Here is a 13,484-nt window from a genome sequence, read left to right on the forward strand (position 1 = left end):
CCAACACGAAAATGCCAAATAATCAGTTTTCCTTCTCCAACCAGTACAGTTAATGCAGAAAGTTGAATTTGCCAGAGTTCATTTTGACAAAGTTCAATAACATGAGCTGTTGAGCAATATGTTTACTGAAAGGTTCAATAAAATCCTAGCTCAGGATCAGAAATTACATTGAAGTATATGGTATTAATCAGGCAATCAAAGTCAGAAACAAGCATATTGCTCAGACCAGGGTAGAGCATTAGTGCACAAGAGTTCCCAGTCTTGTTGCACTTGTAAGAGGTGCCAATTGCAAACTAAACAAGGGAAAAAAATAAATTGGACAAATGTCAGGAGTAAAAAAAGATAACTTGCATCTATAAAATGCCTTTTACAACCTCAGGTCATTCTAAAGCATTTTGCAACCAATTAAACACTTTTGAAGTGATGATAGGTCACAGACCTGAAATATTGACTTTGTTTTTCGTTGCACTGATGCTGTCAGACCTGCTCAGTATTTTCAGCATTTTCTGTTTTTATTTCAGACTTCCAGCATCTGTAATGTTTTGCTTTTGTGTTTTCGAAGTGTTCTCCATGTTGTAATTCGATGTCAGATGTCACTCATTTGATAGCATTCTTGCCCCTGAGTCAGAAGGTTGAGACTTGTGCACAAAAATCTAGGCTGACACTAGTCTGTGGGCCCAATAACAGAAAATGAATGGATAGCCAGAAAATTTGTCATTGGTAATTTTAGTTGATGAAGGAATGTCACATAGGACATGGAAAGATTTCCTGCCCTTCATATATTCAGTGGTATCTTTGAAATGTTCTCTAAATAGAAGTTAACATCAAACTAGAAATTTGCTTAGTAAATTATACCCTTTGCTGTGTGCAATTTGAATTCCTGACATACAATAAAAGTTGTATTGTACTATTAGACTTGATGTTTTTAGAAAATTCCCTTCGTCCACTTTTGCAGTAACTATTACGAGATTTATCCTGGACACACTATAGCTTGGGTAAAAATCATTTATGATCAAAAATGGAAAATATCATACAAACCAATTCTGTTAACAAATTAAAATATTTTTATTTTGGAGTAGATACCAGTGCATTTAGGGGGAGTCAAAGGTATAGTCGTACTGTCACTGTACTAATATTCCAGTGGCCCACACAAATGCCCTGGGGACAGGGATTAAAAACCCTACCATGGTAACTGGTGGAATTTGAACTTAATTAATAAATCTGGAATATAAAGCTAGTCTCAGTAATAGTGATCATGGAACTATTATCGATTGTCGCAAAAACCCATCTGGTTCATTAATGTCCTTCCTAGGGAGGGAAATCGGCCATTCTTACATGGTCTGGCCTACATGTGACTCCAGACCCACAGCAATGTGGTTGACTCTTAACTGCCCACTAAAATGGCTTGGCAAGCCACTCAGTTCAAGGACAATCAGGGATGGGGAACAAATGCTGGCCTTGTCAGCGACGCCAACATCCCATCAAAGAATAAAGAGAAAACAATTTAGTTTAATGTTGATTCTTCACATGCATTGCACTATTTTTCCTCAGCTGTGATAGCATAGGATAGTTACTACCTATACGATGTATTTTCAAATTAGCTTTATTCTTTAGTACAATTTGCCTAAAATACTTTCTTCTTCAGTAACAAAAGTAATAAAGAAGAAGCTGTATTGCAGCGTAAAACAGTAGCAAGTGCTCCACCACCACCATCAGAGGAGGTCGTTTCTAGTAGTTCTGAGGATGACTCAGGAACTGACAAGGAGGAAGAAGGTCCTGTGTCTCAGCGGTCAACACCAGTAAAAATTACAGAGTTTGGGGATGCTACCAGAATTCCTGAGGTAATAAATACATTTTATGCAATTGAAAGAAGCTAAATTTTATAATGCCACAGATTAAAAGGATGTAGTTTTAAAAAACCATTTCAAAGCAAAATACTTCTCATTGGATGGAAAACTGGAAGAGCAGGTCAACCCAAATAACTGCTGCAAACCTTCTGTACCTAGTTACTGACAGAGGTCTTTCATCAGACCGTCTTGCTGCCCTGGACTAGGAAATGATCTGAGTCAGCATAAAGGAGAAAGGCATAAAATTGAAAATAGGTTCAGAATAGAAGTGTGGCTAAAATCATTTGCCAGTTTCTTTTCATCACTAACCAACTTAATTGGTGAAGGATAATTTTTGCCATCAGTATGGAGAAGGCCTGTGTCCAACTGAGAAGCCTGTTGGCTTGATAATTCAAATCGCTTTCCCAAATGTAAACACAAAGGGGCAGTATTTAACTTTTTTTTCAGTGGTGAAAATTGCATTACACTTTTATGTAACTTGGTTGAGTCAAGGTTGGGAAAATATTGTAACATGTCAATAACCGTTGAGTAGTTTCTTTTTTCCTAAAATAACAGAACTACATTGTAAAAGGGCGAGGCGAAAGTAAGCATCACATCCATTATATCATGGGTCTGTAAGATAGGAAGTTGGCATTGATAGCCATTTTATTCAGCTAGGTGACCACGAAGTAACAAAGCCTGTGTAGCCCTATTTAGGCGTTAGTGCTTTCAAGATTCAAGCCAATATAAGTGTATTCTTTTTGTAAAATAAAAAAGCAGGGCTCAACTTTAGAAAATTTGGTAATTATAACATGTCTCATAGGAATTTCTTGTCACTCAGTAATACTGGCTTAACCCTTCAAGCTTTGCACTAGAATCAAAGTTTTACTAAAATAGAATTATATATGAAGTATTTTCATAAACATGATTGAGACAACCACACTACCATCAATACTATAATGTAATGGATGTGATGCTTACTTTCACCTCGCCCTTTTACAATGTAGTTCTTTTATTTTAGGAAAAAAGAAGCTACTCAATGGCTATTGACACACTACTATAGGTTATAGAACAAAATTGACTGTAGCATAACTGATATATTATGGTCTGTGATCAGTTGTTTACTTCTAAAGATGATGCAAGGAGTTTGCATAGATTTGTCTGAAAGTCCAGCATAAGTGATCCTACTTGATGTGTGAGCTTATTTGTTTTATTTACTTAGGTAGTGGATTAGGCCGATGAAATTATTTTATGTCCAAAGTACTGTTATCAAAATGGCAGCAATTGACGATCATTTTACTTTCGTTGATGAAAATTGTAAATTCTGAAGTTCACTTTTTTTTTGCTATCTCAAGAAAAGAGTTGCAAATACCATTCGCATAGCCGCTGCATCATAGCAGCGTGAAAAGGCTTGCTTAACCTGGTATTCAAATTTTGAGATACTTTACCTTTCCAGGGAAATTTGAGGTGGACATGGTACTGTTCAGGTCCAAAAGTGGCAGCCTTTTGTCCATTTGAAACTTTGTTCGCTATGTGTTGTGCAATGATCTGATCAGGACAGACATTGGCCCGCAGGGTTCTCTACTGCTTTCACTGCAAGCCTACTGGTGAATGTAGATGTTGGGATTTCTCTAGCTCCACCCGCTGTAAGATTGGCCTTATCAGCAATCTTGCAAAGAGGGCCCTAGCTATTTGACCACCTTGCAAGCTTGAGGCAGAAGTAGAGTGCATCAAAGCTATCCTGTGGGTCATTGGCTATCCTGAACAGATTATTGTTCACTCTGTAATCACGCAAACACAAAAATGGGCGATTGATCCAACTTTTGGGCCTGAAAATTGCCTGGTCTACCTCAAATTACCCAGGAAAGGCAAAATATCTTTTTTAAAAATTTGAACAACAGATTAAGCAAGCCATTTCACACTGCTACTACGTAGTGACTATGTGAGTGGCATTTTCTACTTGGAGGACGATGCTGCCAGTCCAAAAAGATGTTCTGCCTGCCGCACAACTGAGCAACGTTGTATATGAATTTTAGTGCAGGTGCAATACCAGGTAAGCTGTCCACTCCAGCAATTGGCTGACCAAATCAAGCAGCATGTTCCTTTGGTTCTTTGTAACTGTCCAAGTACAGACTGTACTCAACCAGCCCCACTTGCAAAAGCCAAAACAAAGCGTCTACTATTAGTTCTTATTCCACAATTGAGCAACACTTGCTGAACAATCCTGAGTGCACTAATAGCTGCACTAGCAACCAAGTTAAGATAAACAGTCAAGCTTGTAATGCCCCCTTTCTCTCTCGCCCCGCCCCCCACCTTAGACCAGCTTATATTTCACCCCTCTCCTAACTATACTTCAGTTCTGCCGAAGGGTCATGAGGACTCGAAACGTCAACTGTTTTCTTCTCCACCGATGCTGCCAGACCTGCTGAGTTTTTCCAGGTAATTCTGTTTTTGTTTTGGATTTCCAGCATCCGCAGTAGCTTTTAGCTTTTTGTTTTTAAGCTTGTAATGTGGCTCATTTACAATTGCTGGAAGTGACATACATTAAGACCATAAGACATAGGAGCAGAAATAGGCCATTTGGCCCATTGTCTGCTCCACCATTCAATGAGATCATGGCTGCTCCGATAATCCTCAACTCCCCTTTCCTGCCTTTCCCTATAACCCTTTACTCCCTTACTCATTAAAAATCTGCCTGTCTCAGCCTTGAATATACTTAACGACCCAGCCTCTACAGCCCTCTGCAGTAAAGAATTCCACAGATTCACTACCCTCTGAGAGAAGAAATTCTTCCTCATTTTTGTCTTAAATGGGTGACCCCTCACTCTTGAGATTATGCCCTCTGGTCCTAGACTCTCCTACAAGGGGAAACAACCTCTCAGCATCTACCCTGTCAAGCCCCCGAAGAATCTTATAAGTTTCATTAAGGTCACCTCTCATTCTTCTAAATTCCACTGAGTGCAGGCCCAACCTACATAACCTCTCCTCATAAGAAAACATTCCATACCCATGATCAACCTAGTGAACCTTCTCTGGACTGCCTCCAATACCAGTATATCTTTCCTTGAATAAGGGGACCAAAACTGTTCCTAGTATTCTAGAGCCTTGTATAGTTTTAGCAAGACTTCCCTATTTTTATACTCCGTTCCCTTTGAAATAAAGGCCAACACTCCATTTGCCTCCCCTATTGCCTGCTGAACTTGTATGCTAACTTTTTGTGATTCATGCAGGTGGACCCCTCAAATCCCTCTGTGCTGCAGCTTTCTGCAATCTTTCTCCATTTAAATAATATTCAGCTCCTCTATTCATCCTACCACCAAGTGTATACCTCACATTTTCCCACATTATATTCCATCTGCTAAGTTTTTGTCCACTCATTTAACCTGTCTATTTCCCTCTGTAGACTCTTTGTGTCACCCTCACCACTTGCCTTGCCACCTATTTTTGTGTCATCCACAAGCTTGGTGATAGTACATTCACTTCCCTCATCCAAGTCATTGATATATATTGTAAATAATTGTGGCCCCAGCACTGATTCCTGTGGCACTCCACTCGCTACAGTTTGCCATCCTGAAAATGCCCCTCTGATCCCAACTCTGTCTTCTGTTAGTTAACCAACCCTCTTTCCATGTTAATATATTACCCCCAACACCATGGGCTCTTATCTTATTAAGTAGCCTTATGTGCAGTACCTTATCGAACGCCATTTGGAAATCCAAATATACTATATCTACTAGTTCCTCTTTATCTATCCTACTTGTTACCTCCTCAAAGAATTCTTAGTAAATTTGTCAGGCGTGATTTCTCTTTCATGAAGCGATGCTGACTCTGCTTGATTAGATTATGCATTTCTAAATGCTCTGCTATTACATCCTTTATAATAGACTCTAACATGTTCCTGGAAAAACTCAGCAGGTCTGGCAGCATCGGTGGAGAAGAAATCAGTTAACGTTTCGAGTCCTCACGACCCTTCGGCAGAACTGAAGTATAGTTAGGAGAGGGGTGAAATATAAGCTGGTCTAAGGTAGGGGGCGGGGGGAGAGAGAAGTTGAGGGTGGGGTGATTGTGGGGATAAGCAAGCAGTGATAGGAGCAGATAATCAAAAGATGTCACAGACAAAAGGATCAAAGAGGTGTTGAAGGTGGTGATATTATCTAAGAAAAGTGCTAATTAAGAATGGAAGGCAGGATACTCAAGGTACAGCTCTAGTGGGGGTGGGGTGGAAAGACAAACAAAGTTTTAGATTTAAAAATAATGGAAATAGGTGGGAAAAGAAGAATCTATAGATTCAATAATTTATATAGATTCTTCTTTTCCCACCTATTTCCATTATTTTTAAATCTAAAACTAAAACTTTGTTAGTCTTTCCACCCCACCCCCACTAGAGCTGTACCTTGAGTATCCTGCCTTCCATTCTTAATTAGCACTTTTCTTAGATAATATCACCACCTTCAACACCTCTTTGATCCTTTTGTCTGTGACATCTTTTGATTATCTGCTCCTATCACTGCTTGCTTATCCCCACAATCACCCCACCCTCAACTTCTCTCTCCCCCGCCCCCTACCTTAGACCAGCTTATATTTCACCCCTCTCCTAACTATACTTCAGTTCTGCCGAAGGGTCGTGAGGACTCGAAACGTTAACTGATTTCTTCTCCACCGATGCTGCCAGACCTGCTGAGTTTTTCCAGGTAATTCTGTTTTTGTTTTGGATTTCCAGCATCCGCAGTAGCTTTTAGCTTTTTGTTTTTATCTAACATGTTCCTAATGACCGATGTTAAGCTAATTGGCCTATAATTACCTGTTTTTTGTCTCGCACCCTTTTAGAATATGGGTGTTACATTGGCAGTTTTCCAATCCTCTGAGACTTTTCCAGAATCTAAGAATTCTTGGAAGATTACGACCAGTGCATCCAATATCCCTGTAGCTACTTCCTTTAATATCATAGGATACAACCCATCAGGTCCAGGGGACTTAATGGCTTTTAGCTCCATTAGTTTCCCTAGTACTTTTTCTCCAGCGATAGTTATTGTATTTATTTCCTCCCCCACTTTTGCCCCTTGATTATTTAGTACTTTTGGAATGCTACTAGTATCTTCTACCATGAAGACTGATGCGAAGTATTTATTCCCCACTATTATCTCCCCAGCCTCATTCTCTAAGGGGCCTATGTTCACTTTGGCCTCTCTCTGCCTTTTATTTATTTAAAGAAGCTCTTACTGTCCATTTTTATATTACTTGCTAGTTTACCCTCAAAGTTTATTTTCTCCCTCCTTTATTTTTTTGGTCACCTTTTGTTGGTTTTCAAAGCTTTCCCAATCCTCTGGTTTACCACTAATCTTTGCCACATTGTATGTTTTTTCTTTCAATTTGATACTATCCTCAACTATCCTTGGTTAACCATGGTTGGTTTATCCCCTTCCTTGAATCCTCCTTTCTATATATCTTTGTTGTGAGTCATGAACTATTTTCTTAAACGTCTGCCATTATTCATCAACAGTCTTTTCTGCTAAACTCCTTTCCCAGCCCACTCCAGCCAGCTCTGCCCTCATTTGTATTTACATTCGTACATAGAGACAGGTTAACTGCAAAGGAATATTTTCAAACCTTGGGCCTTTTTTGAATTACTTTGGAGCTTATAGTTCCCCATTGCTTTCTCCATGGCAATGCTAAGGCCACCCAGTTGGCAGTGGCACTCTTTTCTCCTGTAGTATAAATTGTTATTTTTTTTGAAATTTGGCATTCTTCTGTTTGTCCTGATGTGTGCAAGAAAAGAAAATTGGCAACATGAATATTGCTGAAAAGAGAGAACTTCTGTACTACCAAACGACTTTATAGGTGACATAATTTTGTAGTCCTTTTCATGCCTTTTGGTTAGTAAACAACTCTAACTTCTGCCCTGACATCTCCTTCTATTCAAGGTTTGAGATATAATAGTGTAGAGTTTATATTACTGGACTGATAACCCAGAGAAAGCCAGTTGAAATCCCACTAAAGCAGTTTGGGAATTTGAGTAGTAGTTTATAAAATAAAACATCTGAGATTCATAAAAGTGACTGTACAGCTGGTTTAGTCATATCTTACATTTAGGCGGGGTGGGGGAGGCATGCCTTCCTTATTTGGTCTGGGCTATTATCTGACTTGTGTCCCACACCAACATGGTGGACTCTTTACAGCCTCTGAAGTGGCCTAGCAAACCACTTGGTTGTATCAAACCTGTACCAGTGGTTCAAGAAGAAAGCCCACTATCACCTTGTCAGGACATCTAAGGATTGGCAATGAAAGCCAGTCTTGCCAGTAACATACTCATACTGAGAATGAATAAATTAAAATTAGAGTCTCTTCCAGAACCTTCAAATCTCATTTTCTATAGTTTAATATTTAAGGTGCTGTATTTTTATACTTTGCAGTTAGAAGCATTTGTATAGTATTTTAATGTGTGAAAGACATTGAAACTGGTTACTTTCATAACAAATTTTAAAGCTCTGACCTTGCCTAGTTACTTTGTGTTTCACACACTTAGCATGTGTCTGTATTTATAGCTTGTGATGGTGTTATTCCTATGAATTATTCAGTATTTCACAGAGAGATTACATGAAAACAGATTGTACTGTGGGAGATGAAATGCCCACATTTTTACAGAACAACCAAATGTTTTATTTACTTCAGTTTTAATTCTTGCTCTGTGTACCGAGAACAAAATTTATGGTAAGGTGCTATTGCAATCTATAACACTTTGTAGCACTAACCATAACTCCCCTTTCAACTTTGACTAAATTCTCAAGAGGCAATCTGGTCAAGAAGATCTTCTAGTATCCTCTACATGTATCCTGCACATCGTATATGTGTAAAATGTGCTACATCACACTTTACTATTCATTGATATGTGCAGGATAACTGAAGAAAGAAATTATGATGCATTTTTTTTGGTGTGGTTTCCTCAGCCTTTGAATATACTATATTCAGTATAGGTTGTGTTCCAGATTATTAAGCTATCCTTCCCAATGTAATGATCTAATGTTTTGTTCTCAGTGTAGAATGAATGTCACGCATCATTTATCTCACTCACACTTGGCCCAGACTTTCTGTCAGCTTCTCCACTATGATTTGTAGTTATTAGAGAGCTATTGGCCTCACCATTATACACCATTTTGGCCTGAATTTTGCAGTAACACTTTTTTATTGTTATAAATTACTGTATACCACTTCTTACCTCCTCTCTCGATGGACATCATTGAAAAGAATTGAGGATAAGCAACGGTTATAGTTTTAACTGCCATTTAGAGACTGTCATATCTAAAAGATTTTTTTTAATTATGTACGTGATTTCTCCACAGGATAACTGAGTTATTATGTTGGTATGTTAAGAGCTTAACAATTAGAATTGTCAGACAAAAGCTGATTAGTATTTTTTTTGCACCATTAATATTTTTCCTTGTCAGGTGTATGCATTCTGAAAACAAAATATTTTCTATCTATAAATCAAACATTTCCAAATTTTGATCGTGCTATTACAAGTATAGGGATGAACAACAACTTGCATTTATATAGCGCCTTTAACATAGGCGACACTTCATAAGGACATTATGAAGCAAAATTTGAAACTGAACTACATGAGAGATTATAAAGAAGGTGACCAATAGCTTTGTTAATTGGAGAGGTTCTAAGCTGTTTAAAAGAGGGAGAACTGCTGGCAGATTGTAATCCTACCCTAGGTTTTTCTGAGTTTAATGCCCAGTCAGCTGAAGATATGGCTATCAATATTGGAGCAATTTGGAATGCACAGGAGACCAGAATTGGAGGAGTGCAGATATTTCAGATGTTTGTAGGGCTGGAGGAGATTACGGTGATAGAACGGGGTGAGGCCATGGAGGGATTTGAAAATGAGAATGAAAACTTTGAAATAGAGGTGGTGCCTGATCAGGAACCAGTGTAGGTCAGCGAGCACAGAAGTGATGAATGAATGTGATTTGGTGCCAGTTAGGATACGGTAGCAGGATTTAGATTGAGCTCAAGTTTATGAAGTGTGGCAATGCATATATTTATCTATTTCTGCACTTCCAGACCAATCTATGACTGACAGGAGGAGTTTGCTTTTGACAGTCTTTAAGACGTTGTTTTGTGAAACGTTTAACAAATAATCAAGCCACAGGATAATTGGAGCATAATGAAGATTCAAATATATAATCAGGTACCATTGGGCTACTTGTTCTGTGTAAGGCCAAAGTATGGCATTTAATGTTGAATTAATTGTTTGTTTGTTTTTTGTGACAATTTCCAGGATTCCACCCAATCTCCAAGGGAAACACATATCATGAATCTTTCAGGGCTTCCGTCAGAAGATGATTTTATGATATATAAAAGGTAAGATAATACAGAACAAATATCCTTGATATGAGTTACAAAACAAAAATGTAATTGGTCCAGCTACTCAAGTTATTTGAAGCATTCAATGTTCAAATAGCATTTAAAAATTATCTGAACCACATATTAAATAGTGTCCTTACATTTGTTTTTAATTGAATTTTCTTGAGTCTGTTATATGCTTAATCCTCTGGGTTTTTTTCCCCCCATTTTGGCATTTCAGTGGCTCTGTAATGTCCAAAAAACTGATGTGTATCTTTTTTACTTAGTTAAGGAATGCATAGATATTAAATCAATAGGCAGGTCAGTATTTCTATGAAATATTTTAATTTTAGCTTAGAAGATATAGTTTCAAAATCTATGTTATGTGTTATGCTGCTCACTGTTTATCACCCTTACCCCCTTTACCGTAAATGTACCACAGAAATTGGAAATATTTCAGTTGATTTGTGATTGCTACAAAATAGGGGAAAGCTTTTGATTTAGGTGTAGGAAATTAGGGTCATCAAGCCTGTTTCCTGAGGATCACCTCACTGTCATCTTGTCACATCCTTCAATACCTTGTCTCCAAAGAAACACATTCTAAACGTCTCTTGAACCCATTTATACCCTGCCCAATAACATATTCTGCAGCTCCATTGATTGGAAAATTCCCCCCTCCTTCCAACTTGATATGTGAATACTTCATGAATAATTTATATAAATTTATGAATTCCATAACACTTCCTCAAAGTCTCCTATTTTCAAAAGAAATCAAGACTTGCGTAGAAAATTTTACTTAAAAGCCAAGTTGATTTATGTGGAATTCTCGATGCACTGAATCACCTTTGTTGTTTACCTCTATGCTCTTTCAAAAACAATATCCATCCACATGGCTGGAACTTACATACGGCACTGCAGGTGGGGTCTAACCACAGCAACAATCCAAATTCAAAAAGTAAAAGAGAAATTGCAATTGTTGGAAATCTTAAATGAAAACAAAAATGCTGAGAAAACATGTCATTTGACATCTGATGAAAAAGATAACTAACCTGCTTTTTATTGTTTTATTTTGTAATAATGCAAGGTTGATTTGATTTGTACTGAATTTCAATGCTAATCCATACAGTATCTTTTTTGCCTGTTGTATTTACTGCAACTGGAAAGATTTAACTGATTTATCTGTATACTTATATAATCCTTCCCTGACTTGCACATGGTACTATTGTTCTATCTAACATCTATTAGGAAGATTTGGGAGGAGGTGTATGTGTGTGCTTGTGATGTAGGTGTGATTTTAAGAAGCTCAAAAACTATTTTCTACTGTTTTATGCAGTTTTAAGCCATTACATTAAATAACTGAATTAGTGGTGTTTTGGGAGAAACAGGCTTAAAGTTTTTGAGTCCATTATATTTTCTTCAGAACCCTGTTTCTCCACAGATGCTGTCAGACCTGCTGAGTTTTTCCAGCATTTTCTGTTTTTGTTTCAGATTTCCAGCATCTGCAGTATTTTGTTTTTATTATAATGGTGTTTTGGATGTTTGGGGGCAAGAGGGAGGCATTTGAGGCATTTCTATATTGATATTGGACAATACAGCTGCAGAGAGGAAAACCAAGACCATCCTAAACAATATCACATTCTGGACATTGGAATTTGGGCAATGCCACCCAGCGATTACCAGAAAAAATACAAATGCATGGGGAAATGAAATTTTTATAATTTCAATATATCGGCATAAAAGGAGGAAGGTTTTGAGAAGGAAAGAAAAACAAACAAAGACTTTTGTAATCACATTTTGCTGTGGGAGGTAGAACAAATAATTATTTTATAATGGAAATAACTGGGAATGAGCGATTTTTGAATGACAAAGTTGCACAAGAAAATTTACTTGAATCTCAGCCTAAGTTTTATGAAGTCATGCTATTTCAGATTTTGAGGTTTGAATATTTCAGTATGTTATTTTTCTCATCAGTTGCCTTAAGTATTGCTTCAGTAAATGTGCTATGATACAGCATTAGGAAAACCGATGTAACACTTAGGCTGTAGCAGGAGCGGGATCACAGTAAGTATCAGAAATTATATTCTCGATCCCAGATTACCCAGGAGCAATTCCATGGGAGACCTTCTAGATATTAAAAATACAGATTAGGACCAATTCGATGGGTTGCCTTTGTAAAGTAGGACTTCATGGTGCTAAACGCTGGTCTACCAAATCCTGTGGATTTACCAAAGGCATTCCAGCTTTCTGGTATTAGTATTTTGCATGTTTGTTTTACCACTGACACATTGGATTGCATACCGCAGGTCTGATGTTAGAACTCTATCTTTGATGGATTCTTCTATCCATGAGTTGGTGATGAATGTCTTTATCATTCGTTGGTCACCACCACTATCTGTCACAATTCAGAATCAAAAAAAAAAATCATTTGTAAATAAAGTGCAGCAATGGAAACAAAGCTGAAAGAAAGTTATGTAGTGGGTACAAATAACATCCCAAAAGTAAGTGTGCATCAAGAGGTGAAGGAGAGGGAGGAACTTTAAACAATTACAATCACCAGGGAAAGAGCATTGAAAAGATTATTAGAACCAAAAGCCGACAAACTTCCTTGTCCTGATGGGCTTCACCTTAGGGTCTTAAAAGAAATTGCTGCTGAGATAGCATATGCATTGTTTTTAATTTTCCAAAATTCCCTAGATTCTGGAAAGGTTCCATCAGATTGGAAAATAGCGAATGTAAGTCCTCTATTCAAGGTAGGAGGGAGATAGACAGAAAGCGGGAAACAACAGGCCAGTTAGCTTTACATCTGTCATAGGAAAATTGCCAGAATCTATTATGAACAAGGTTATTGCAGGATACTTAGGAAACTTCAATCCAATTAGGCAAAGTCAACATGGTTTTGTGAAAGGGAAATCATGTTTGACTAATTTATTGGAGTTCTTTGGGGAAGTAACAAACAACCTGGATAAAGCAGAACCTGTGGATGTGCTGTACTTAGATTTCCAGAAGGCATTTGACAAGTTGAAACATCAAAGGTTACCATGCAAAATAAGAGCTCATGGTATAGGGGGTAACATATTAGCCTGGATAGGGGATTGGTTAGCTAAAAAGAAAGTGTGGATAGGCGGGGGAGGCAGTGGCATAGTGGTATTGTCACTGGACTGGTAATCCAGAGACCTAGGGTAATGGGAACCCGGGTTTTAATCCAACTATGGCAGATGGTGGAATTTGAATTAAATAAATATCTTGAATTAGAAGTCTAATGATGACCATGAAACCATTGCGATTGTCATAAAAACCCACCTGGTTCACTAA

General features: G+C 37.8%; 1 protein-coding gene across 4 annotated transcripts in view; it reads left to right on the top strand.

The window, feature by feature from the left end:
• Nucleotides 1-13,484, top strand: part of fig4a (FIG4 phosphoinositide 5-phosphatase a) — a 112,051-nt gene that overhangs the window by 84,871 nt on the left and 13,696 nt on the right. For all 4 annotated transcript variants that reach the window (XM_078542574.1, XM_078542573.1, XM_078542575.1 and 1 more), the window contains 2 exons: nucleotides 1,646-1,841; nucleotides 10,108-10,190. In XM_078542574.1, coding sequence (XP_078398700.1) covers nucleotides 1,646-1,841; nucleotides 10,108-10,190 — 279 coding nt within the window. The remainder of the gene's footprint in view (nucleotides 1-1,645; nucleotides 1,842-10,107; nucleotides 10,191-13,484) is intronic.

This window comes from Cetorhinus maximus, chromosome 5, assembly GCF_964194155.1.
Source record: "Cetorhinus maximus chromosome 5, sCetMax3.hap1.1, whole genome shotgun sequence".
NCBI classification, from domain to species: Eukaryota; Metazoa; Chordata; class Chondrichthyes; order Lamniformes; family Cetorhinidae; genus Cetorhinus; species Cetorhinus maximus.